Source organism: Aquila chrysaetos, chromosome 2, assembly GCF_900496995.4.
Source record: "Aquila chrysaetos chrysaetos chromosome 2, bAquChr1.4, whole genome shotgun sequence".
NCBI lineage: Eukaryota > Metazoa > Chordata > Aves > Accipitriformes > Accipitridae > Aquila > Aquila chrysaetos.
The window spans coordinates 39766025-39793543 of NC_044005.1; the positions used below are offsets into that span (position 1 = coordinate 39766025).

General features: G+C 49.3%; 1 protein-coding gene across 3 annotated transcripts in view; it reads right to left on the reverse strand.

Annotated features, from left to right (window-relative positions):
• Window positions 1-26560, reverse strand: part of SLC8A3 (solute carrier family 8 member A3) — a 119614-nt gene extending 93054 nt beyond the window's left edge. The window contains exons 1-2 of one of the 3 annotated variants that reach the window (XM_030000082.2): window positions 25844-26560; window positions 3545-5356 (exon numbers count right to left, since the gene is read on the reverse strand). In XM_030000082.2, coding sequence (XP_029855942.1) covers window positions 3545-5310 — 1766 coding nt within the window. In that variant the 5' untranslated portion in view covers window positions 5311-5356; window positions 25844-26560. The remainder of the gene's footprint in view (window positions 1-3544; window positions 5357-25843) is intronic. The other 2 variants (XM_030000102.2, XM_030000093.2) reach the window with 2 other exon arrangements.
• Window positions 26561-27519: the final 959 nt, after the last annotated feature.

The window sequence follows — 27519 nt, forward strand, 5'->3', positions numbered from 1 at the left end:
GTCTAGAAAGAATCACAGAAGCAATAAGCAAGACCCGGTGGCAGGATCCATTTCCCTCTCATTCTGTAATGTTTGCATCAACTCAGCTTTTCTTAGTCCCACATATTTTAGGGAAAGCCTCTTAAAAACGGCCCTGAGACAGTTTATTTCATCTTGTTATATTTAAGTGAAGAGCCCTTCTCCATTTAGTTTTCAGGGAAAGTGCTTATCCTTGTCCCTGGGGATTTAGTAGATGGCAGCACCTCTCCTATAGTTTAATCCCAAGGATGCTCCGTAATCCAGTGCCCCTCAGACTAATCTAGCCATTGCTACACTTAAGGAGGCCGACCTACAAACTACTTACAGATCACCTGCCACTGCAGAATGCAAGCTGAAATTTTTAAATTTGTGTGTCAGAGAACGAGCTGAGAGCGTGAACTGAAGTTTTTACTCTCCTCCAGTTTACACCGATCAGTGCTGCTTTGTGGCTGTAGTCCTGCAGATCCTTAGCATACACGCATAGCCACAGCAAACCTTAGCACTGTCTTACGTGTTTGCAAGATGCTGTTAATTCATTTCCTTCCTCCATGAGTTAAAAATCTTTTCAAAGTGACTCCATGAGGAGAATGACAAAGTTAAAGCAATGAAGTAGGCAGGACTCCATCCACGCGCAGCTCCTACACCAGCATGGAAACTAGAGCCCAAGTTTCACCTTTCCTAGGCGAGGGCCCAATCAGTAGGCTGAAGTGGGGAGCACGTAACTTGTCACTGCTTTCTGGCCCCCTGTCCTTAGCATTGTCTACCGACCATCTCAAGCTTCCCGCTTTCCCCTCCGTTCTGCACCAGGCTTTGGGGACCCTCTGTGCCCCCCTCAGTGCGCAGGGGATGTCAGTACCTCGTGGTGCAATCCCCCTCGGTGGCAAGGCATTTAAGAGGCAGAGCCTCAGACATTCAGCCAGGCAACCCCCTGGCTATTTGGTGACCCAGTGTCTTCATACAGCCTTGTACCCAGTGATACTATGACCAGTCACTGACGCGCTGCCCTCTGGGTCAGCAAAACTGTTCCAAACACCCTATCCACCCATCTTCCCAAACCGGGCTGGCCAAAACTAGGTAGTGTTTGTTGGAATAGTAGCATTATGGGTCTGAACTCCAAATTCAAACCTGAATCACCTCAAATTTGTTTGCAGCCTAAACAGTTGTTCAAAATTATTTTTCTGCATTTGGATTTAGAAAGAAAAAAGGAAGAAGAGATTAAACCTACCCATTGCTGCTTCCAGGTTTCTACAGCTGCTTCCACCTGCACCTCAGAGAAGCACTGGCAAAGTACAGCACCTAACCTGTGTTCACTAAATTTAAAGGCCAGGGGCTGATTACTGAGAACTACCTTCACATGTTTCCAGCCCAAAACTCCATTCCCAGAAGACCTGCAGATCTAAAAAACTGGGAGTGAAGAAAGGCAGCCTGCTGGCTGACATGATCTCCTTCCTTGTTAGGCTTATTACTTTGATTAAGTGCTACGTTGAGCCAGCTACACGAATTCTAGCTTTAAAAGAAATTAATCTCTAATAGCCACATGGTCTCCATGGCCACTGCAGCTAGCAGCCTTTGCTACCAGCACTCTTCTGATGCAGAAGCAAAAGTCACATTAATGCATTAGGTGTGGGCACAGTTTTAAGTACACTGCAAATGTCTCATCTGTGCTCTAGGGCATCTTCTCTGGGTCACAAAACACAGTGTTAAGCAACCTAGATATACTTATTTTCTGGACTGCCTTTGTTTTCATTACAGTCCGTCCCACAAGGATGCACGTGGTCCTGCTGAATGTGATTGGGTTTAACCCAAGTGAAACAACTATGAGGGTATGCTCTGACCTTCTGTCACTCTTTTCAAAACAAAAAGAAGTCTTCCATCAGCCGGAACATGAAAGAAAGGGAGTACAGTCTGGAGTAAGATGGCTCATGGGCTTATTCTCTGGTACCCCAAATCTGCTGGCCTTTCACTGATGGGTCTTCTTCAAGCAAGAAAAGTCTCTTTTCTTTAAGACCTAGCTGAAGCAAGGTAGTACCCATTATATTTTAAGTGGTCTACTCACGGGAGGCTGTAACCACACATCTGACATTCTTCTTCACTTTCTCTAGAGAAATCAGCTTGCGGCCCAATTAAGGAGACTAACCTGCACGGCCCATCTCCCTGAAAAGGCCAGATGAGGACAGCTGATCCTCTTCCATCTCTGACAGTGGCTAAAGCCAGCCAACCAGGAGCTTCTCTTCCTTTAATAGGAAGAACGCATACTTATAATCAAGCAACAGGACTGTGGATATTAGCTGGATTAAATGGTTTAGTGGGCTAAGGCAGAAGGTGCTACTGAATTAGGGCATCTCTGCTTCATAGCATTTAATATATTAACATCCTTTTGGGTACGGTATTGGGAGGCTTGGTACAAAGATTTCCTTTCTCTGATGCCAGTTGCAAGTCTGAGCAATTCTTCCTTTGATGGCTCAAGTGATTAGGTGTTAACAAGAGGAACCTAGGCACTTAACACCAGGGAGTTTTAGCACCAGGCTCACACCCCTCTCCCTCTCCCTACTCAGCTAAGGGGTTTTTCTCATTCCTCACTAATGTTAACAGCAGGTACTTAAAGCAATTAGACATTATCGCCTCTCTGGTCTTTATTACTTCCTAGCTTTGTACCAGCTACTTTGTACGCAATAAAAGAGCTGAATTAACAGGACTGGTGCAGACTATTCTGCTTCCCTTCTTTATTCTGTATGAAAACACTGGGTCATGGAGCCACATGGACAGGCTGTGAGCTGCAGTGCTTTAGACCATTATTGCCAATTGCCATGGTATTTTACAAGGGGAAAACCCACAGGTAGTAAAAGAACAAACATAGGAGATCATAGAGAAGGTGACGTGGGGAATATGGGTAGACCGTAGGGACATAAAGGCTGGAAGGATTTCACAAGTCCAGCACAATAGCTTGCAGCTGTGCCTATGCTGTGAATTAGCTGCCACATGGACCTGCAAGTTGCACAGGCAGCCTAGGGACACAGGTATGATGTGTTGCTCCTGTGAAAATACGGCCCCATGTCTGCTGAGCAGCTCTTGCTTGCCTGGGAATAACTGTTGTAAACTTTTCATGTAGGGATTGCAATAAACTCCTGTGCGCTCTATGTTTGGTGTTGAAAAAGAGGCTTTCCCGTATTTGCCCAGCCAGGTAAAAGCTTGCCCTTTTTCCTCTCTCTCCACCTTAACTCTCCATTAACCCTTAGCTTTAGTACAGGACCTCAAAGAATGATATACTTTCCTCCTATCTGCCCCCCCACCCCACCCCTCCAAGCGTTTCTAAGCCTTGCTTTGTCATTCCCAAGAGGGAAGGGACAAGAGCTTTAAGCTCTTAAATCCTGCTGTCGGTTCTTGCCTGAAAGAGGTAAGTAGGGAAACTGATGGAAAGCTGAAGAAAGGAGCCTGTCCCTTGTCAGCATTCACCTGCAATGGATGCAACATGTGGGGTTAAACACCAGAACTAGACTCAGGAACAGAAATGAATTGGGGTACTTACACAGTTTCATCATTCTTGAACTCCAACTCCCCGTAAGTGTCTTCAAAGTCTTCTCCACCTCCTTTTGCTGTCCCTTCTACTGTCCTAAATGGCACTATGACTGTACCCCGAGCACCTGATGTCCTTAGGACTTTGACTTCCATCACACCAATGCTCTCACTGACATGTATAACATCACACTCAAATGTGAAGATGCCAGCATGGTCATCGTCCAGTATAGTCACTGTGGCCACACAAGGAGAAGCCAATATGGCCTTTGGGTATGGGGAGTTACTGAGCTCTGGAGGTTCCTCACTCTCCACCACACGGAGGTTACTGAGCCGCACAAAGAAATGCTCATCTTCCTCAAAGATGTCATCATCGATAATTCCCACTGAGAACTCCTTCTGGGTCTCCCCTGATTTCAAGACAACAGTCCCCTCTGTGAACTCATAGTCAGCACCAGCATTGGCAGAGCCATCCTCTGTTTTATAGTCCACATAGATGGTCTTGGACATGTCCCCTCCTTTCCGCACCACTGTCAGGAGAACGGCACCACAGTTCTCAAGACACTGGTAGGAGCATGGGTCGAAATAAATTTTGGAGATGAATTCCTCAGGTTCATCTGGCCGCACCTCATGCAAGCTAGTGCTCTTCTTGGCTTGCTCAGCTGCGTGCTTCTTCAGAATATTGCCAGCTCCCGTCATCATTCTGGTAGCTTGAATGCGATAAAAGGCTCTGCTCTTTTGCTGATGAGACAAGGCATAGTAGTTAGCCATCTCTACCAGCTGGTCCAAGTCCTTTTCTGGGTGCTTTTGCTTCAGGTCCTTAAGGATCCGGATCATCTCTTTGCGAGATTCATCTACCTCCTTCCCCTCCAGAGTCACTAAGTTTCCATCTAGAAAGTGGGAGTTCATCATCTTGCCATCCATCTCAATTCCCTTCGGGTGATCACCTTCTGATTCTATGATAATGCCCCTGTGCTTGTCAGTACGGTACTTTTTGTGCATGTACTTATAGAAAAGCAGACGCCTATCTGCTATCCAAGCCAGAAGGACGCAAAGTGGAAAGAAGAAAAGTGTGAGCAGGCCTTCCCAGACCTGAACCACACCCGGAGAGAAGACAGCAAGGATCATGTACAACCAGATGTAAGCAAAGATGCTCCACGCAGCTGTGACAAAGAAAACCCTCAGGTGTTTTATCTTCCTGGTTTCCCCATCAGGGATCACATAGACACAGATGGCAATGATGATAAACATATTGAAAGCAGCGCTGCCAACAATTGTAGATGGCCCCAGGTCTCCAGCTATGAATCCATGCCCACACACTTCTATCAGGGACAGAAGGATCTCAGGAGCAGAGGAGCCCAGAGCCATGAGGGTCAAGTTGGAAACAGTTTCATTCCAAATCCGAATGGTGGTCGTCGTGGTCTCTCCATTGGGTTTCTTAATCGTGATTTCTTTCTCTTGCGATGTAATGACCTCTATAGATGCCATGAAACGATCTGCAATGATGGAGACTCCAAGGAACATGTAGATCAATGCTACAAAGTATACGATAACACGGGCAATTTTGTCCCCAAGGGATGGGTTTTCTGGGTACCATATTGGCAGGATAACACCTTCCTTGCAGTCAAAAGATCCTGAACACGAGCTGTTTTGTACTGAACTGGTTGAGTCTCCCGTCAGGCCAGCATCCACCTGCAAACCATGCAAAAACAGCACAAAAGTAACCAGCCCAAAATGGAGGAAGGCTGAGGTGACAGGCTGCAAGCTTAACCACGCCATACACAAGATGCAACTTCCACTGTGTAGATCCAAAAAGGCCGAGAACCTGAAACAAACAAAACAGAGAGGGGGGAGGGAAGCATGAGAGAAAAGGAAGATGCAACATTTACCCAAACGCACTTCAGTATCTCACCACTGAAGAGTACTGGTAGAGATGCATGGGTTGTCTCTCTGTCACTTTGAAGAAGGTATTTAGCAGGGACTCTAACAAACTGCAGCATTTACATGCCCAGCAGATGAAGATCAATTGCTAGAAAAGTAACTCAGAGGAAAAGTGTGTATATATATAATAGCCCACTCTTGACCTACAACATGTGCAATAGGAGTACTGAGTGCTCAGCTGCCACTCATTTAATGATGCCATGGTGTTCCCCAGCACATAGCACTTCAACCTAGCACAAGAAAACAAATCTAAAGGCTCCTCTGTCTCACCACCCAGAGGATAAGACAAGTAAAGGAATCACTAGTAACACAAGAAGCACCTTTTAAGGTGAGTGAGCAATCTCCAAATGAAGCCCATTTGTACGACATAATTCAGTTATGAATTATGGAGTGCCTTAGTGGCCAAACCATCCCCACAGCCAGACCCTCCCAATAGGCTGCAGAGTCTCCAGAAGGGTGCTAGGGCTCCCCTAAGCTTCTGAGGCACAGGGCCTCCACGTTAGGAGGTAAAGATGTCAGCCCAGAAACCGGGCAGAGGACTCGTGCTCGGCAAAGCGCCAAAGGCCATTTTTCACTAGCCTTTCCATTGTGATCTGGACGATCACGTTTTACATCAACAATCCTGCTTTTAAATGGTCACAGAAACCTACAAACCCACCACAGTTAGAAAAAGCTGTGCTTATGAACCCAGAAGATAGAGCAAAATGCAGGTACCCACCAACATTCCCTCCGCATCCCTAAGAAATTGATATATTTTCAAATATCCTCTAAAATGAAAGTAATCTCTAACCTAAAATACCGTGCAAAAACAAAGGAGCTGATCGATGTACCACGTAGATTTGGCATATCACTGCCCAGTAATGCCTTCTATTACTTATGGACTACATCGCTGTAGGGCTTACACCACTTAAAATTGCATTCTGAACCCTTCACATCGTCATGGATCACACTATTCTCTTTCCTTTATAACAGGCCTCTGGAAGAATTTGGTCTCAGGCTTAGCTGACAGATCACGTTTGTGAGTCCAGACACAGCCAAGTATCTCACAGGAAACATCAAACTTAATAGCGGCATTATCTACAGCACTTGGAAGGTTCAAGAGCCTTAACTCCCACAACTTTCATTGAGGTTTGTACTGCCAAATCAGTAGGGCTGGGATTCATTTCCCCTCCTGTAACTGTCTAAATCTTGGGCAGTAAGTCAAATGAAGTCACTTAGGCTCCCTTGTAGTCAGAGGAAAGAAGCAGTCGCTCTCAGGGGACGATCCTTCCTGTCCCACCCTGTTCTGACCCAAAAGATGTATTTAAGACCCACATCTCCAGACGGGATTTTGTCCCTTCCCATCTCTCTCCATGGTCTCGAGGGGGTGCCCAGTCAGTCAGTTTAGAGCAGATGCCTAACCTTCAGATGGCAGCAAAGAGATTAACTGGCCCCCGAACACTTGAGGAGGTCCCTCCCCTCTCCCTTGCACTGTAAATATTCCAGGAAACGTTTTAATGTTATCAGCATTAACAAATGCATCTCGAATGGCTATTTTATCACCATGTTGTGTCGCTCGCCGCTCTCCAAAAGCGGGTGCAATCTTCCCGGTATCAACAAAAATGTTTTCAACTTTCAGATAAAAATCTATAAAGACAAGCAAAACAGGAAGGAAAGCGTGAACAAGGACTGCAAATGAACAAAACCGCTCCTGACAAAGCACAGCGGAGGGGAGAGAATTGATTATGCAGTATCAGGATCACAAATCCATATCTGACACCCTTGATATGAAAAAACAATACGCTTCTTCACGCTACCTGGACTAATTCAGAAAAGCGAGATTCTCCGGCGTTAGCCTGCTCACCTTCCCTCTCCAATGCCTACTTATCTGCCTGACTGCCCGAGCCCCGGTGCCTGACTGAGCCCCGGCGACCTCAGCCCGAGGGAGGGCCGTTAGCCAGCCCCAGCCTTGAAGTCTCATTAAAACACCTCCCTGCCTGCATAGCTCAGGGTCGCAGGCAGGAGTATACCCAGCACATACAACTTGGGGTCAGTTTGACGCTCCCGTTTTGCCTTCCCTCCCGCTCCGCATGGTATTTTACCAGATTTCTGGCTGCAGGGTGTTGGGAAATCCCCGAGAAAGGGCCACTGAACATGTGCAGAGTGGCCATGAGCAGCAAGCCCAAGATCTCTGGGCCGCAAGATAGATGTGTGCACAGGCACAGTAAGATGACACGTTCCAGGTGCCTCTGACTCAAGGTGCACACAGAGACCAACTGCATAAGCACAGCAGCTCCAAAAACACCCCAGGCACATCAGATCATCCTTTTACGTACTGCAATTGCTGGCAGGTATCCACCAACCTCTTGACACTTCAGCTCCCAGCTCCTACTTTAACTGTACAGCAGCCAGTAGGTGCTGTGTCTTCCAAGATCAGCCATGTAGAAACGGCTGACAGAAAGACAGGAGTAATTTCAAAAACATCTACGTGACTCAAGCACCCAAATCTGGTTTCAAAAATGACGTAAGAGTCTAAGTATCACTTAATTCAGAGCCTTGTCTAGGAATAGTACAATGACTGAACTGCGCTCTGAAATAAATCACTGCTACCACCAGCCTCCCTCCCTGTGGGACAACCGCCTTCTGTAATTAACACTATCTGTCTACCTTCTGTAATGCCATGATGGTTTCTATAGCTAGCCATTCCTCAACATGCTCCAGGACCTTGCCAGTCCTTCTTGAATTTTTAATTTCATTTTAAGCAGAGAGTAATTTTACTATTATTCCCCAAACTAATCGTACATTATTTCAGAAACAACCTCTACCAGGGTAGCCTCTGTTTAAGTGTTAGGACCTCCAAACTCAGGCTATGGGTTGTGGACTAAAATCTCAGAATTTGGGAATACTCTTCTTCACTGGTTTTCACTTGCTTCGACAAACATTTTAACGTTAAGTGGAGGACGCAATCATTTTCTAAAATGATACAATAATGACCTGATCCTGCAATTCTTTGACACAGATAAAACTCCCCAGTGGGATCAACAGGAACTTTGCCCACAGACACACTGTCTAATAAGATCTTAATATGTGCTCATTAACATGAAAAGCATTAACCTAACCAATCTGAAAAACACAGTGAAGCATTCTTACTGTCATCCTCCCCTTGGGAACTGGTGCAAAAGTGCTTTACAACATAGAATAAAACTATTAAATTTTAAAACTGCTGTTAATAAAACATTGAGGTAACAGTTTTAACATTCAGATGATAGAGGACAGAGGAGTTAAAACTCACTCTGTAGCTCTAGGTCAGCAAGGTTGGTTATACAAGGCGCAAGTTTTCCCTCAGATACGTCTACTAAACTCAGTCCAGAAATCACTGGAGGGGATCTACGTAGCTCTGGCCTGCCCGGCGTGAAGTAGACAGGTCCCCTACCCCTCCCCTAAGTAGCAGCATTGATCTCAGCAGGGCTACCTGTGACAAGAGCCACCCTTCGGCGCGAGTCCTGCCCCGAGGACCGAGCCTCCAGGCGGGCTTGCAGCACAGCCCTGAGTCACTGCTAGTCACCCAGGAGGCATCACCACAGCCCTGAGTCACTGCTAGTCACCCAGGAGGCATCACGGTGTCACTCCTCTGACGCCAGTGCGACAAAACACATCCACATCTGGCGCAGAGAGGTGTCATTCCAGCAACGTCACTGCCCTGGCCCTGCGGGATGCAAGCAACAGGAGGCTGCAGCAACAGTGGAAAGTCAGTTGGTGTTGCGTGATCTCTGGCTTTATACCACGACGATCATCATTTCTGCTACCTCTTTGCTACAAGACATCATTTTCTCCCACAGGTCTCTGTCCCACTATTGCTATCACATTGAATACAGGCAAATAAGGGCATTGGTAGCGAGGGGAGCAGATAGTGTCCCCTATCCGGTAGGATAAGTTCAAAGCATTCAATCAATGGAAAAGAGAGACAAAACGCTGCAGGCATCACTGCGCCAGAATGAGCTAGCATTCAATAGCAAGGCTCTGGGAAGATGTGTAACAGTTATTTTAGCAGGGGGAACTCCTTATTCTACAAGAGTTGACAATGGCCACGTGATCCATAAATCCATAAATAGAACCCATAAATAAAAAGATCAGTTCTTGAAATACTTCTGGAGACAGTCCAGAAAGTAGCAAGGACCATGCTTGTCACAATTAAGCCTGCAACAGAAGATGATTTTTAGACAACTACCAAGTTCCTTACATCTTTTATAATAGCTGAGTTTCAGAAGACTGATGGTTTGTCTGCTGTGGACCTACAGTGAGGTAGAAAGCTGGGAGGGCTATACTGATCCCTTATCATTTAGCTTTTTGTATACAGCTGCTTACATGACTCTAAAGGCAAGAGGAAGCATTCACAACACGAAATCAAATCAAGAGGCAACATAACACAGTGATGGCTGCTAACACGTAACCTCCACATACCAAGTTCCCAAGATCACTGCTCATTAAATACAAAACCAAAGGCAAACCTCTAAGTCCCTCTTAATTTCTTATTTAGGCAAAATTCCCCTTAAACCATCATAAAAGCCTTTGGATTTGACCTGATAAGATTAAGTCGTCTGGCACCTCCCTCTCCTTCCCCTCTCCCTCCCACCCCCCCAAAATAAATCAGACCCACGAGTACATCTGTGACCATATATTCTCTCTCCCCCGACTCTAGACTAGCCAGGAAAGGCTGCTGATTAGATCTGAGCGTGGGGCGAGCCCCCTTCAGGCGTGGGCGCTGCACGAGGGCCAGAGACGTCTCAAGATCAAGGGTTTTGTCTACTTGACAAGCATCCGTCCCAGAACAGAGCAGATAGATAGATACAGCGCTGCTATTAGTGTCATCTTATAGCCCCGCTCCAAAGCTGGAGGACACAGAAACAAGGTTCAGCTTAATAACAGGGCCTCACATTCCTCAGCTCCAAAGCACATAAAAGCTTTTTGATTGAGCACATGGGTTTTTTGATAACCATCAGCAAAAATTGAAATTAGAGCCTTTCTGCAAAAGAACACAAATAAGTGAGTTTCCACAGAAGAGATATTATACCTAATTCACACTCCTCCCTCCCCCCAAATAAAAGCATAACAAAATATTTAATACAAAACAAAGAATATTTTTCAATCATCTCCATTCAAACGCTACTGACCCCTTTGCTCATGGCGACAAGAGTAGTACCCAGAGTGTAAGTTAAGATTTACCTGCAAGCCAAAAGCCAGAGCAGTGTAATTAGATTCATTTTGTCAGACAAATGCAAATTTCCAAACACAGACCAGGCCTTAAACCATCACGCTGATGGCACGTGGCTATCTGATACAAGCACAACCAAGGACCCCAAGCTGACTTTACACAGGTCGTTGCACAGCAATAGGTAGTTTAGCTCCCTACTACCACACCAGCTTGGTTTTACAAGGAAAAAAGCACCATAACTCACGTTTATGCCATGACAGATTCCCGCAGTTTGGCTCTATGGAAAAGTTATGGCGAGGAGCCGTAGGTGCTTGTTGCTTTGCACTTCACAGTAAACATGCCAAACCCCAGAATTAGCTGCCTACAGAATAACTCCCTTGGTGTTTGTCAAAAGCAGCCTTTTTCTTCTCTCAAGATCATGCAAAAAACTACCATTAAAAAACCCAGCTCTCATAGCAAGTCTTTTAATATTTACAAGCTGGTGTCTCTACTGATTTGAGCAGTTCCTAACATTCTAGCATGGTAGATGGGTGTTAATTGACATAACAACTCAAGTCTACTAATTCCTTATAAAAATTCTTCAGTGATGGGATCCAGTTACATTTGGTGATCCCAGCGGCTGACCCAAATGGAGCACAAGTCTGTGCACGGCTAGGAGCAACCTCCAAACACTCAACTTGCCCCAGGGAACTGGTCCATGATGGTTTTTCTGTATTTTAGTATCCGTGATGCTCCTGGAGAAGCAGTGCCATAAATAGCTAACCCATAAAGATGCCCATACTTAATTGTCCCCTTCCAATACTGCACCGGCTGCACTTGACTGGCCGGGCATTTTATTTGCTCGCTCTCACCCCAGCTGAAAAATATCTGTCCAGGATAGATGGATACCTAAGGATACAGGAGGTGCGGTTTACACTCCGTGCACAGACATATAAAGGAAGAGGTGGCAGACACTGAAGGGGCGGCCACAGCCACGCTTTAAGAGCCATCCTTATTTATGGTGCAGGCTAGCACAGACTCCTTGGGAGCCACGGTGCGCTTGCTCTTCCACTCCCCATACACAACACTATGTCTGAGATTCCTCAGGCTAAGGGACAGCAAGCATTACACTTTTCTTTTTTTTTTTCCCCCAGAACTGCAGCCTTTTTTACATTCAGAAAACAAAACCTGGTATTTAGGCTGACATATAGATTAGTAGTGGCCATCCTCCTGCTTAAAAAGCAATATTATCTGCTCTGATATAGATGAGGTTTTTTTCTTTTCATGAATATTACACAATTTCACTGTTGTTTTACTGGGACTTTCAAGGGGCCAGTTCACACAGGAGATAGCAGGGACCTCCGGAGGTCATCTAGTCCAACACCTCTGCTCAAGCAGGGCCACCTAGAGCCAATTGCCCAGGACCACGTCCAGTCGGCTTTTGAATATCCGGAGAATATTCAAGGATGAAGGATGGAGTCTCCACAACCTCTCTGGGCAACCTGTGCCAGTGCTCAGCCACCCTCACAGTAAAAAAGTAAAAAGCGCAGGTATGGAGTCCAGGCCTCCTCACCACAACCACATCCCGTGTTGGTGCATGGGAAGCCAGAACAAACTCACCCCATGCACAAACTGCACTGGGAGCTCACTGTAGTGCTTCGGTGGCAACCGCATGCATATTTGGCAAAAAGTCACCGTTGTGACCTTTTGGAAGTCGCTGGGAAGCCTCCATTGCACATTTAGAGGCAGATCTTCAAACATCAGTCTTTTTATTGCATTTAGAGGTATTTCTAAACACAGTTCAAGCCTTGAGGTGCTTGAATACCAGTGCACATCTGAACACACCATTCTTCACAGTCTGAACGGCCCCAAATTGAGAGGGCAGGTACTTTCAAGTGCATTCTTCGGGCCCTTGATTTTATGCCTATGATGTGAAAGGCCCAGAGAAGAGGCTGAAAGTCCTTCCTTTGAGGTTTAGGAGGCTGAGGGAACTAAAGAAGTGGAGCTACTGGGTCACGCGCTCGGTGACTCTCTGCCTCTTCCACGGACTGCAGCTGATGGAGACAACCTGGAGCAGCCACCTGACAACACGTGGGGTTGCAACAGGCACCGACTCTTCTGCTGCAGCCTTCAAGGCGCTGTTTTTCATCACTCTCTGTCTCGCTGGGTTATAAAGAGCAGCAAAGACCATTTGGGGAGCGGGGGGGGGTTAGGGAAAAAAAATTATTCCAGCGGTGTGAGGAAAACGTCTTGTCAGTAAAAGACATTTTATGTACTGCCCGTGGCAGCACACAGGGTGTGTTATTTACTGCTCCTGCTTCACGGACATATTATACTGCTGGTTCAGGTGCCACCATCAGAGTGCAACTTATCACCTAGTGACTCACAGCATCCTAGAGGAAAGATGACAGCGGCAACTTGTGACATTTCTTTAGCACTCTGGTGACAGATCTGCAACAGCTACAATTAAAGACCCTAGGATTTGTTGTCAACAGTGCATTTGTGCTGCAGAGCCCGTAGTTATTTGTACACAGAGGTGGGTTAAGTGGTAAATAAGAGAGGAAAAGCTGCTGTTGTCAGACCTCACCCTCTTTAGGTCCAGAATTAGTTAAGAAAAATGTAAGTTTTCTGACAGAAAACACTCATTTGAGGCAAACAAAACAAACCATGTGATGTGCCGGATTTGATGCAACAAGTAGCCAGGCAAGGAGCCCTTCCCTGGCTGCCTCATGGGCTCCTGGTACAGCCACCAGCCAGCCACGCTGGACGCTAACCCCAGCAGCTGGGGCACGCACTGCTCAATCTGCCAGAATGGGCCTGTTTCTTTCTTCACGTCTCCTCCAAGGAAAAATAAAAAGAAATTTTCTGATTTTTTTTGTTGTTGTTCAAATACAGCAAACAATATGTTTTTACCAAAAATGCCACATCATACACAACAGAAATTATAAGCCCTCCATAAGTCTATTCAGAACAGCTCGTTCCTGACTCAGTGAGAAAGAAAATATTAAAAAAGTGAATGGAGGCAGAAGCAGCACAAACAGGGCAGTGGGAAACTGGGCAGAAAACAGGGAGTGGAGAGGAAGAGAAGGCTACACTTCAGAAATCATCTTTACCACTGCAGGGAAGAACAAGCGGTTGTCATTTGTCATGTTAGACTGAAGACTTATACGCTCCTGGGTGCGACTGGCACAGAAATGGGGTAGATAGGAAAGGCTCTCGCTTAGCCCAATTAGCACAGGTTTTACTAATTTCAGAATTAGTTAGACCAGAGCCAGAAGAGTTGTCTGGTCCATGCCTCAGGGGCCGCCGCTGCATTGTTCCCCTTGTGAACATTATTTCCTAGTACTTTGTCCAGACCAGTTTTAAATTACCCAAGTGATGGCATTTCCACAACTTCCCATAGAGACTCTGCCATGATGTAATTTATCTCGGAGGTTTTAGCCGTCTTCCTTATATTTAGGATGAAATTAAGAAAATTTATGCTGCTAGTTCTCATTATCCTGTCCTTGGAGCACTCTCAACCATTCTCCTCCCTGCCTGAGATTTACATGCTTCAGATACTTGTAAATAGCTGCTCTCCTCTGCAGTTATTCTTTGGCCAAAGCCCACAAATTTATTTTAATCTTTATAAATTAGCCCAAGCTGCCCTTTAATCATTTATCTTCATCTCTTCTCGGTTCTCCATCTTCAAGGCGGTCAGAAGCAGCCGGGTATCTGGGAGAGCCGTACCTCAGTACCTGCTCCCACCGACACCGGCAGCAGGTCTGCCTTTGCTGGAGCAGGAAAGCTGAGCCAGGGCAGCGACGCCTCGGCCCTCAGCTCTGCTGTACAGCAGGTTTTCATGAGGTACTGGACTGTTACAAAGATTAAATCGAGATTGATACAGAGAACCTCACCGTGTTGCTCACTTTCGAAGGTCTCTGCCTGCTCGCCCTGTCCCCAGCGTGGTGGGGCTTGCGTGAGGAGCGCTGTGCTGACTTGCAGGTGTGGAAATAAAGCAGAGATTTCCAGAGTTTCAACCAGAAAGTCAGGGTCTCCAGCTGAGAGGAGGGAAATACACTGTAACGCGCTCACTGCTGCTGCAGATCTGAGCACAGCAGGTGGCATGAAAAATGCACTGAGCTATGGGTTATCCTCAAAATACCTCCCACTTCACTTGGAAGGTGCCAAAACCTGTAAATTCACCCATTTGAATACAGTTATCAAATAAGATTTCACACAGCGCCCTCACACTTTACTGACACATATCCCCACGTATCTCTTATTGACAATTTAGGTATCTTAATCCTTCAGTGAAAGCTGCTAATTCTGCAACTGCTTTAAAAAAAATAAACCCTCACATCTACATGATTAATTCATTCTTCATAAGTCCAGGCTGTTTATTGCTCTTTGTTCATTTATGCACTAGCTGTTTACAGATTCTCTCTTAATATTAGCTCTGTTATTTGCTAGAGACTCAAGTCATATTTACCATATGGTAATTGCAGAGATGACATGGACAACAAACAGTGGAAGCTGAGCTGCTACGGCAATTACAGTAAGTGGCAGCAGTCTCCAGGCTATCTGCTGCCCCACCTTCATTTCTTCTCCCCCCTCCCTCCGATGGCTTTCCTTGTGGGCTGCATAAAGCCGTATGCCACTCTGATCTCTATAGCAAAGACAGGCAGAGATTTGTTCTTCACTAGGGCATTACCAGACAGGATTATTCACCTTTTTCCTTTCACTCGGTGTTTCAACTGCAGGTCTGCTCCTGGCTGGCCGCCCCACTCTGTCCGGTCAAGGGTAGGTAATCTGAAATATCGTCTGGAGCTAGTCACCCTCAGCACCCACATTTTCTCTCTCACTGTTAAAACAGCGCTAACTTCCTCCTCTGCCCCATCTGTGGTCTCAATGTGTCTCAGATATTTCGCCGAAGGAGTCGCAAAGGACCAGATTTCACAGGGTAGTTAGAAGCTTAATGGAGCAGCTCTTCAACCCGCTTGGATACCTTGACCCCATTGAAATGACAGATTTTCCACTGGACACCTAAACATGATTTAAAATTCCTGCAGAAAACCAAACACATGACTACAAGAGGCCACTGCTGTCTTCTCCAAAGAAAGACATGAGGTTTATTTCTTGGTTCCTCCCAAGAGCGCTGGGCAGGTCCCACACCCAAAAATCACAGGGCTAAGACAGGTAAATAAGTGACTTGATCCTTCAAGGAGATTCAAAAAATCAAGCTTACCTATACATGTATGCCAACTTGCGAGCGGTGCATACAACAAAGTACCTTGTCTGAAAAGGATGAGGCTCCTCCCTTGCCAGTTCTAACACGCCTGCAACGATACCCTCCTAATTCCCAGCAGTTAGCAAGTCTTAACTTAGACGCTATGAGGAACATTTGAAAACTGGATGCAGGGCATGATGTATCAGAAGAATTTCCTGGCAAAGTACATAATAATCATGCTGTTGTTTATCTCCAAAGTGGAAGAAATAGCATTTTCACTGTATTCGGGGCACTACTTACACCAGCTTCCCTCCCTTGACCCTCCCTTCCAAAAGACTCCTTTCACACAAAGTCATCTTAAAAATGAGGACTATCTTTCCAGCCCAGCCAACTTGCATACCATCAGCTGAAGGCTGGCAAGAGAAGAAAGAGAGAGGGTCCTAAGGACCAGATTTTCTCTGGCGTAAATCAGCATAGGCCCAATGAGCCCAAGCCAGCAGGGCCAGCTTATTCTACTAGAAGCGCTGCCTGAGGAGCTCTGGCAACTTTTCATGTAACATAAACCTCCAAAAGGAAAGCTTCATCTATTTCCCCTTTGCAACTCATGTCACACGCATCGGCTGGAGCGCATCTTCCTGCTTCCTCCATACCAACTGTATTCCTGTCCATCCCACCCTGGTTCCTCCCTCCTCCCCATGCTCCATGCTGGCCCCGGATTTGCTACAACTAGTCCTGCCAACAGGAGCAGCTGAGTCATGGGAGATGACCATATCAGCCAAATGCACTGAAACAAGACAAGGGAAGGAGAAAATCCTCCTTCCCCCCACAACCCCAGACCTCAGCAAACAAGGCCTGCAGTCTCTCTTCTCCACCATGTGCCCAGTGTCACCTTGGATCAGCACCCTGAAGTGCCTCATCCTGGAGGTACAATGACAGGAGTCACTGGCTTAATGTAGGTGCTTGGATAACATGCTCATCCCACGCAGCCACCCACTGTAGGGTCTATTTAAGCCACCGAGGCAAAGAGAGAGGACAGCCTCTATCCTGCCACTGAGGGGCACAGCCTCCATGATGGATGCTAGTAGTCCCGCATCTCCATCAGTTTTACTGAGGAGCTCGAGTCCCCTTCAGGCACTGCAGAAATTATCTTCCCATCCATTTCTGCAAAGAGAAGATTAAAACTGAGATGGGCGCTACTTGCTTTGAAGTCCAAATCTCTCCTAAGACAAAGCTAAGGCGAGAAAATTGCAGGGTCCCTCTCTTGCTGGGAGTTTCAGTGGAGGGCTGACTTGAGCAGCAGCTAAGGCAGGAATGAACTGCCTGATTTCACACCCTTACTCCAGTCTCAGCCCCTGCCCCCTGCTGCTCCCTCAGCCCAGAAAGCCTCTCCTGCCCAGCCGTACTTCTGCAGCGGTGCCCTGAACCCAGCTCTTCCTGCCCTCGCTGACAACAGTAACTCCTGTCATCTGGGAAACCTGTCACAAGTGAGGGAAAAACGCTTTGCCCAGAACGGGAGCAACAGTCCCCAAACACCAGCAGGTGAGGAGCAGCGGGACAGGGAGAGCGTTGCCCCGGGCAGAGCCACCATTACTATTTCCTTCAGGTCAGTGACACAAACGGGTAAAAGAACAAGCACAAAAGCTCTTTCACAAAAGGATGGTTGCTTTTAAAGACAGGCAAAGCCCTGACATGAATCCATTTTGCTGTGGGAGCTCCATGAGCAGACAAATGAATAAAAATGGGTTTTCAATGAACTCGAGCCCTGTACCCCAACAACCCTCCACTCTGCAGCAATCCTTCCTCTGCACATTCTCCGGGCCCTCTGCTGTCCCCGCAGACACAAACACCAACACTTCTGTGCCCCTTCCCCTCACCATTCCTCCACACAGCACCCCCGCGGTCCTTCCCATAGCCAGCTTCCAGCCAAGCAAGAGGCAGCACGTTCTGCAGCCCCTTCTGAGCCCCCTGTGCTGGCCAGCTGGCCAGCAAGCCCCCAGCACCACTGGTACGCCTTTCATGAAGTGCGTAAGAATGTGACATCTGAGAGACCACCACCCTTTTGTCCAAGGTGATTGCAGCCAGCCCGCCGTGCCTGGTAGCTGTTGGCTCCCACACAGATACTTGCAAATTATGACCGTGCCACCTTTTCATGCTCTCTTTGCAACGGTAAGTGGCTGAGGTTTCTGGAATCCTGCACAACCACGCACAACTCCCACGTTCCCTCCCTCAGCCTTCTCTGGGAAATCAGCTTTGGTCAGAGGAACGGAGCTGGTCAACCAGGCCAAAAGAACCTCGAGGCTAACATCAACAGAAAGCTCCCAGACTCGGGGTATTTTATCTAGTGAGCACTGGAAACTTTTTAAATTCTAGGCTGTGCATTTGTGCAATCTGTGGAACTCAATGTCATGAGCAATGAATTAAGATAAGTACTGGAAGACTCAAAGGAAGAATAGATGTGCATGGAAACACTCAAGATATCCATAGATTCACCAGCCAGGATGCATCCCTCCTCTTGCTCCAGAGTATATTTCAACCTTACCAGTTTTTGTGAAACTCGCTAATGGGCGTGTACAGCGAAAGCTAGAAAGGCCCTTCTGAACTGAGCGTCTGCTTCCAGACCGGGCCAACCTCTTGCTTTGTCCCAGCAGCCAAGCCCATATGGACCTGAGAGACAGGCAGAAAGCCACACACAGAGGATAAATGGGGGGTTGAACATGTGAGGGATGCTGTTAGAAGGCTGGGAAACTGGAAGGCATGGAGCTGTTGAGGGAAGTGGGGAGTTGGGGCAGTTACTGGAGAATCATGAAGAAATCTATATATTAAAAAAGGAAAAGCAGAGGAGGAAAAAGGCCAGAGCTGGGGGAAGGAGGAATGGTCGTGACTCACTGGGATGCATGAAGCAGCAAGGAGATGGATCTAGGCAGGCAACAGGCAAGCCGGCATTTTTGGGGGAGTGACGTAGGTGCACCAAGTGCAGCTGAGCATCTTTTCACCTTCAGTCTCCCGGTGTGATTCGCCAGAGGGGAGGCAGCTCCGCCGTGCTCTGAAGGTTAAGCTGTGCCTTCCGCCTGGCACAAGAGCACAGTGCAGCCAATGGGTAAAACTGCCTACCTACTTAAAAGCAAACCCCAACACTGCCAGGAGGGACAGGCTTTATTTTTAGCTGGGACACCAGCAGGGTCACTGCTGGTGCTGCATTTCCCCATGGAAGCCAGGGTTTCATGAAGTGTGCTGTGCGCGCAGGGTCACTGCAGGGGAAACATCTGTCAGGTCAGCTTTGGGGAGATGGATTATTTAAGTTAGAGAAAAGGAAACATTTACTAGAAGAAGTGAACCTGAAACTGCTCTGGAAGGTTAAAATGGAAGGAAAAAATGAGAGACACCTTGAGAGTCAGAGCAGGTGGTAATTTATGTGAGGGCAATGTCTAGTGCATCCATCTCCAAGATGCTCAGAGAATACCCCATCACATCCAACTCCAGCAGCATTCCCTCCGCTTGCCTCCTACAACGCAAGCTTTGAAAGGCTCGTTCTTGTCTGGGGGCTGCCGAAACAACGGCAGCAGCATGTCACTATCCCTCCCCGGGATCGTTCGCAAAGGAAAAGCACGCAGAGAGACCCACCTCGCCTTGCACCTTGAAGACAACACTACTGAGACCTCCACCTCACTCTGGTCCTCAGGTCCTCACGCAGGGGCCTCCAGTTAGCCCGGAGGCAGGCATACTGCCCAGGACTCACATACTGGCTAAGCGCAGCACCCTCGGCGAGCGCTGGGCAGCAGCGCAAACTTAGCCCGCTGCGGCCTCGTGAGGACAAGGAGTCAGGTCCTTCCCTGCTAGTGGGTTTCGTGGGTGCAAACCTAATAAAACAGTTGGCGCCGCTCCCGCTTGCACTGCCAGGGAATGCAGTCTGGAGGCTTCAACATGGAGAGATTGTTGTTGATGAAGTGCTGAGTGCTAGTGTGAAGCTTTCAAGGGACTTGAAAGAATTGAGAGCAGAGGGGAAGTTCTCGTTTTATTCTCCTCTTGAAGAACCTGAGTCCCTTTGGCATGTTGCGTTTGAGAAATAGCTTGGCCTAGACTCTCTGTTTGATTTTCTTTTTTAATCGGGATCAAGCCCTGTGCATGTTCTTGGGAAGATTTTATATTAAAAATTATTTTTTCTATTTTTTTTGCTGATTCTTGTGCCTCTTAATAGCTTAAGAAGTGCTTTGCAGACCCCATCACCCTTAGGTTCTTTGTAGCTAAGTTGCATTCAGGACCAGGGTCTCATCAAGAGCAGACTTGAAGGCTGAACCAACTGCAAGCCTTAACTGCTGCAGGCAATTCAGGCCGCAGCGTTACAGGTGGAAGCAGGGCTTCTTAAGCCAACCCGAACGTTTTCCACCTCTGGTCGTTTGTTCCCACTCTGCACTAGCCCTCCCTTTTTTGTTGGCGTAACTGTTTGCGTGGCTGTGCCATGAATAAGGACCAGGAACGGATCTGGCTGAAAAGCAAGCTGCACCCACCACCCGGCCACACGTGCCACACCGTGCCAGCACCTTGCAGGGGGTGGGACAGGAGCGGAACAGGCAGCCAGGGTGGGAAGGCTGTAGAAATCAAGGTACAAACGACAAGCATGGCAGGGGCATTAGCTGTATGGGCAGGGGCAGGTTTGCCTCTTGCAGCGGGGAATCCTGCAACACCTCCTGGACCATTTAACAGCCTCGTCCCGCTACGCAAAGGCAGAGCCGCATCTCCACCTCCATCTTCCCCACCCAACATGCGTGTTCAGGGGTCACTGAGTAATCCCAACCAAAACCATGGAAGAGGATAAAGGTGCTAATTAAGGTGAACTTTAAGCTCAACATCAAGATATTACTTCCCACTGAGGAAGGTCCACCTCAAGGTGGTAAACCCAAGACATCCAGGCCTTAATGCCCCAAAACAAATTTTCCTAACAGCAAACAGTACGGAGGGCAAAAGGACGGCTTCTTCACACAGAGCGTTACTCCAAGTCCCTATCTGTCACCAGCCGGGCTGGGCCAGCAGTGCATGGCGGAGGCAGCGCTCCCTTCCCCAGTTTGGGAGTGGGGAGCTGTGGTACTGCAGTGGGTTTCACAGCCTGCCTGGACCGTGGTGACAGACTCTCTCCTACCACTACTCGCACTGAGGGGAGCTAGGACACATCCAGAGTGAGCTGCAGCCTGACCACAGAGCGAGGTGCAGACATGCTCTAGCTCTCCCTGCTTTTGCCCCCTCTCTGGCCCCGGGGAAGGAAACCAGCTTTCACCAGCACGCAGCATAGGAACATACTGGTAGGGCGCCTTGCGGTGTCGGCACTGGAGGAGGTCCCCGTTCACTCCTGGACACGTCACCTTCAACACAACCTCAGCAATCGGATCTAAATGCCCTCTCACAGGTACGTCCCTGCATCCCTACATTTCTTTCGATTAAAACCGTATTCTGCGTTGCTGCTGGAGAGTGCTGCTGTTTACTCTGAGACAGCCTCCAAGTACCAGCTTAGGAGAGGGTAACGGTGAAAGCAGTGGCAATGCAGTCTCATATGCCTATAGTTTCTAAAACTCTTCGACACCTCCCTGGTTGCAAAACATGCCCAGCAGCATAGGATATTTAGTATTTCTGATTGCTCTCGACCTGGCTGTCTCTGCTGCTGTCCTGAGTTAGGAGGCTTAGGTAAAAAGACAGCAGAGTAGAGGAAGGCAGCAAACACAGCAAGTCCAGTTTTGCAGCCTTGAAATAATCTGCTAGTGAATGGAAATGCTGAATAGAAACAGAAGCTTCTCCCTAAATCTGAGTGCTCTGGAAAAGCTCCCTGTTTTATTATGACGGAAAATCCTCATTGGAGTGTTTCGTTAGAAAACAAGCTATCATAAAAGAAATGTTAAGAGCCGTAAGCTCCCCTCTCTCCCATGATGTCAGCTGTCAGAGACATCAACGACAGCTCAGCTGTGTGATCAAAGGCTCCAGCAAGCGGATTTAAAGACAGAATTACCAGAAAATTGAGACTTGAAGGAGCATGGGGGCATGATCATCACCTGTTTATAAGTGTGTCTTATGGGGTGAACTAATTCCTTTATGATGCTGTACCGCAGGAACAACGGCACCTGGGTCTTCTCATTGCAACACTGGCAAGATGGGGTGGTGATGGTACCTTCAGAATGGCATGACACATCCCTGCCGCCTGATGCCTTGCTATTCCTGCAAAACCCTGGGACCAGAAATGCCTACGGGGAGACTGGGGGGCCATCATGCCGAACTTTGTGCACACACATCCATGATGGCCCTCAACCAGAGCTTGCAATGTAAAGCACTCAGGCAGAGAAAGCAGAGGGGAAGGAGGGAAGCCAGCTACTGCCTAGACCCTGTTAGTCCCCCAGCGGCCCAGCAGCCCACTGAAGCTGCGGGGGACTCGAGGTGGTTCCTGGATTTCATTCTGGAGGTGAGCAGGGACAGCAAGCTCGTCTTCAGCCCCAAACCCCACAGCCCCACAGCACTGAAATCGGCAAATGCTGAGCTCAGCAGCACAGAAGGTGTTTTAAAGGTGCCCCAAGCACAGCTTGTGATCTCATGTATCTCTCAATGCATGAAACTCTTCAGGACAAAGACTATAATTTATTAGACATTTGTATGGCACTTCGAAACATGGGCCCCCAACCGGGCTGATGCCTTTAGGAGTTACCGTTATCTAAACAGTAAATCAACAATAATATTAATCTATGTCACAATACCTAAACACAGTGGGTGATGATAGACGGAGCATCACAACTATCAATTTCCTGGCTTCAGAGATTTCTTTTCCCCTATTAAGAAGATGGTTTTGTCTGTGTAATTTAATTTCCTTCAATTTTTTTTAAATATAGAATTAGATATTACTGCCTGATTAAAAAAAAAAAAAAAAGAAATTTGGCCGGCAATCAAAGCCATCTTTTTAACTGTTGAAGCACATGAAAGGCATCTGAAACACGACAGCAACAAAGAACAAGGAACTATTTGTCAACGCCACTTGGTCATTGGGGAAGCTTAGGGGAGGAGACTGATGCTGTTTGTTTAAAACAAGCAAACAAAAACCTGACAGACAGACCATTTATCTGTATAGTGCTTCACTGGAAGATATTGGCGGAGGGAACGCATCTTAACTTGGTTTCTAATAAAAAGTGCTGACACACTCTGTTATGGCACTTCCCTGCCTTGGGGATGGAGGATGCCCATCGCAGGAAGGACCCTCTGAAGCCGAGGAATACATGTGGGATCAGGCACAACACGGCAGCAGGTCAGCCCAGACCCTCAGCAATCCCTCCAACCTGTCCAACCACCAATACCATAGCACCTGCCGCGCTCAGACCAGCCCCATCTGACTTCAGCCCCACCAGCTCCGGAGGAGGCTGGATTCATCCCTGGGTACCTCTTTCCTTCCTACAAGCCCGCCAAACCGAGGAGCGGTGCCCTGAGCGCCCTGCGACCGCCACGCAGAACAACCGCCCGTGACTCCCAACAACCAAGTCCGCTCCGGTCGGACGGGGCAGCTCCCGCCCTCGCACCGGCCCAGCGAGAGCCTATGGAGCACGGCGCCGTGGCCACGCTCGGCATCCGGCTCCACGTGCGCTCTCCTCTTCTGGGTGCTGGTGCTCGAGACAGCGCAGAGCACGCTTCCCGCGCTGCCCAGGGCGATGGAAAGGACCGTCCCACTTGGCGACGGCATCCGCCGTCCCAGGTGCCATCCTGCCAGGTGGCAGCTTCGCAGAGGAAGGGGGCAATCTCTCTGCAAGGGACAAGCGCCACGCAGAGTGGCGTTAGGATGGCTGCACATCCGCTTTCCCTCTCGCGCCCCGTCACCCACAGGTAGAAAAATCTCATTAACGATACAAACGAGACCCAGGGAGATGAAACGATGTGCCCAGCAGCACGCTGGAGGCATGCCAGAGACCGGGAGCCTACCTGCATTTCCACTGCCCTCACACAGTACCTCAGCAGCAGGATTACCACAATCTGCCATACCTTGGGCATTTGGGAAATGCTTGAACCACCCCTTTACTAGAGCAGGACTCATATTTGGCTTGGGAAATGTCCCCCCCCCCCAACTGCTGTACTGCACCTTTTACCTAGGGCTCTCTATCTATTCCCACTCAGTCCTCTCCTTCCCCACCCTGGCTGATATTACACCCTTTTATTTACAATAGGGGGTAACCAACTTGACTGCCGTCACGTCGCACGCTCGCGGCAGAACTGAGGGCTCCTGGGCGGCTCTCGCTCCTCCCCAGCCAGCCCTCGGCAGTAGCTGGACGTGCTCTTTTCTAACATCGCTACTTCTGCTCAGGAAACAAGTCTTGTTGCAGTTGACCACAGAAGCCTGAACGTAAGCACCGAACACGGCTTACTTTCTTAGCTAAACCATGATCAGGGTAAACAAACGCCTGCAAGAGCAGTGGATGGAGCAGGATTAGGGACTCCCTAGAAATGCTTGTGCCGCGGGGGAGCGATGCCTCTCCCCGCTGCACCAAACCTACAGAGCACCTTCAAGGCCTCTGTGTCTCAGCAGTCCCCCAAAGCCCGCTCTGCTCTCCCGGGCCTCCCACCGGGCTCCCAGAGAGCATGGGCTGAGCGCTCTTGAATGGGAAGACGCTGCTGACTGTTACCTAAGTCTTCCAGCCCTGTCCTCTCCAGAAATAAAAACCAGCTAGACAAAATCACCCTTTTGCTCTATAAAGAGATGCGAGGCATTAAAGGAGCATACATACGAGCATGAGGAGGGGGGGGATGCGCATAAGGCACCCCTTCTCACCCCCACTGTTCCTCCAGGGTCTCACCTTAAATCTGAAACAGATTTTTAGGGTGAAATCCCCAGAACAAGCCCAGGAACAAACCAAGGAGGCAGGAACCCAACCATTACACTACCGCTCCACTTGGGGGGGGCGGAGGGGGAAATGGCCACAGCCTCACGTTTTAGAAGAACGGTAAAAAAAAAAAACCCAAACCACTTGCAAGGGTTTCCTCTCCCACCCAGGGTGAGCGATACTCCAGACACAGGTGAAACAAATAAAGCCCTGAAGCAGGGCTGGGAAGGAGGAAGACCACGAAATTACCCAACATTTAGGTCAGCTCGTATGCGTGTATCATTTCTCTCCCCCTGCCAGTCGGGGGCTGCGGGGGCCCCGCAAGCGGCCCCGTGCCCTATTTAGGGCAGCGCCTGGCGCAGCAGCTATATTTGACACCGGGGGTAAACAAGCCGGCCCCGGCGGACGGAGCGCGACAGCTGCCCGGGACGGCGGCCCCGGCGCCCCCGCCCCGCGGCCGGGGCTGGCCCGGCCCGGCCTCCCCCCGGCGGAAAAAAAAAAAAAAAAAAAAAAAAATTAAAAAAAAAATTTTAAAAAAAGGAAATTTATAGCACTGCATGAGAGCCGCTTCCCCCGCCCGGCAGCCGCGGCCACAGCCGCCCCCCCCGCCTCCCGGGCTCCCCGGCATCCCTGCGGGCCGCGCCGCACCGAGCCGAGCCGGGGCACCCCCGCCCGGCGGCGAGAGGGATCCCGGTGCCGCGGGCTCGGGCTGCTCCCTGCCGCGCCCGCCCCGCCGGAGCCCGGCGGCTCCCAGCGCCGGTTCGCTCGCTCGCTCCCTCCGCCAGGCCCCGGCCCCGCAGCGCCCGGCCCGGCCCGGCCCGGCCCGGCCCGGCGCCCCCGCCATCCCGCAGCGCCCGCTCCGCGCCGTATGCAAAGCCCTCCCCCCGCAGCGCGCACACACACACACACACACACACACAAACGGGAGCCGCCGCGGCTCCGGGAAAACGGCAGGAATGAAGCGAGCTCCCGGCGCCTGGGCACCGTTAAATCCCCTTCCCTTCCCCCCCAGCCCGGGAGACGAGCCTGCCCAGAGCCCCCCAGCCCCCCCCGGCTCCACGGCCATTCGCATGCGAGGCGTGAAGCCCCACTCGGTAGCAGGAAACTTAACCGCCAGCCTTGCGTCTCCTACGGAGCAGGGGGTAGCACCCTCTTACTTACCCCTTCTGGTTGCTTTCCTGACTTTTTTTTGGAGGGTCGGGCGGGAGGGGGGGGGGGGGGGGGTGCTCCGCTGGCTCCCCAATACAAATCCTTCCGGTTCCTAACGGGAGCTCATCGCATCTCCCGGTGATTCACCGACGGTGTGTGCGGGTACGGGGGGGTTCGCCTTTGCATGTCAGTCCAAGTTGCCTCGCTCGCTACGAAACCTGTGCTCTCTTTTGCAGCTGTCAGGGTGAGCGGGGAGGTGCATCTGGAAAAGGGGGTGGGGGTGGAGGTAAAATGTTGATAAATCCACCAGCCTTGATCTTCAGCTCCGTGCGGCGGAGTTCGGGGAGGGAAGGGAGATCTGGCGAAGGGGGGGGAGGACGGAGGCGAACGGGGGTCGAGGGAGGGGGGAAGAGAAAATGGATTGTACCCCAGGTTGCCACTGAATCTGCTGGGCTTCCCCCGCTCCCGCTCTCACGCCGTCGGGGTTCGGTCCAGGCTTCCCAGCATTACGGTGCACGGCAAAGCGCTGAGCCCGATTTCTGGGAGCCAGCGAGGTTTGCACAACTGCAGCAAGAAGCCAAATCAAAAAGCCAATCTGCGAGCCTCCAAACTCCACGTCACCCTATCAGCTGGGAGCGAGAGCTGCAACAGAATTACAAGCCATGCATATTTATTCTTCTGAATCCAGGGGGGGATTTTCAGATCGTTTAAAGCAAAGCGCGACGAAGCCAGAGCAAACCCTTTCCAAAACAAATAAAGGCAGAGCATGTCTCGCGTGTAACACGCGCGCACACGCACACACACGCGCGATCTCTGCGAGATCTCCGCGGGTACGTATAGAGACATACACTCACCGAGCAGCGATCGCTCCCGTACCCTCCGAGTGTATTGACTTGACTTTGTGTATTTCAAGCGAGGGAGGGGAAGAACACCGTAGTTGAGCCTCAGAGCAGAAGATACTGATTGCATATCTGAAATTTAAAGCATCTGCCAAACGCTTCTGAGAGATTAAATATAGGCAATGTAATTACACAGGCAGAACCGGCCTTGGTATCCATTTGAAGCTGCATGCTTTGGTTTGTACTTTCCGAAACCACCCAGGCATTTTGTTTAACCAAAGTCAAATAACAAGTTGTGAGACAGCAAGTCATTTTAAGGTAAAAAATACACGTTGCCTCCAAAGTTGCTATTTGACTTTGGCAGAGGATGACTGGGGGCCGGTTTCCAGGGCCGTGGAACAGGACAGAAGCTTTATGTATGCCTCGCACTAGACACATCGCGATGTTTGCACGCAGGTTTGTCTCCCCTTGTGATCCCCTCTGTTTTCGCCACAGCAGTTACGGGCAGACATGCGCCTCCAGGAGATTTACCTTCTGGCATGGCTTCTCACTTTAAAGAACCGGCAAGCCCACGCGCTAGAAGGCAACGATCCCTGACACGGGGCTGTCCTGCCAAAGGACGGGCCGTTTCATCCTCCAGAAAGAAGCTGTCCCCACTCTGTTGTCCCCAGTGACTCCCCTTACCCCAGGAGGTGATGAGGGAGCAGAAGCTTTCTGGTGAGACCCGAGCACGTGTGCAAGTGCAAACCGTCCCTGTCAAAAGCAGCTGTGCAAACTGCCGTGAGAAACCTGAGCCTACGCTGGGCAACAGCTTTTACCTCGGCCAGGCGCAGGCGGGAGATGTACGAA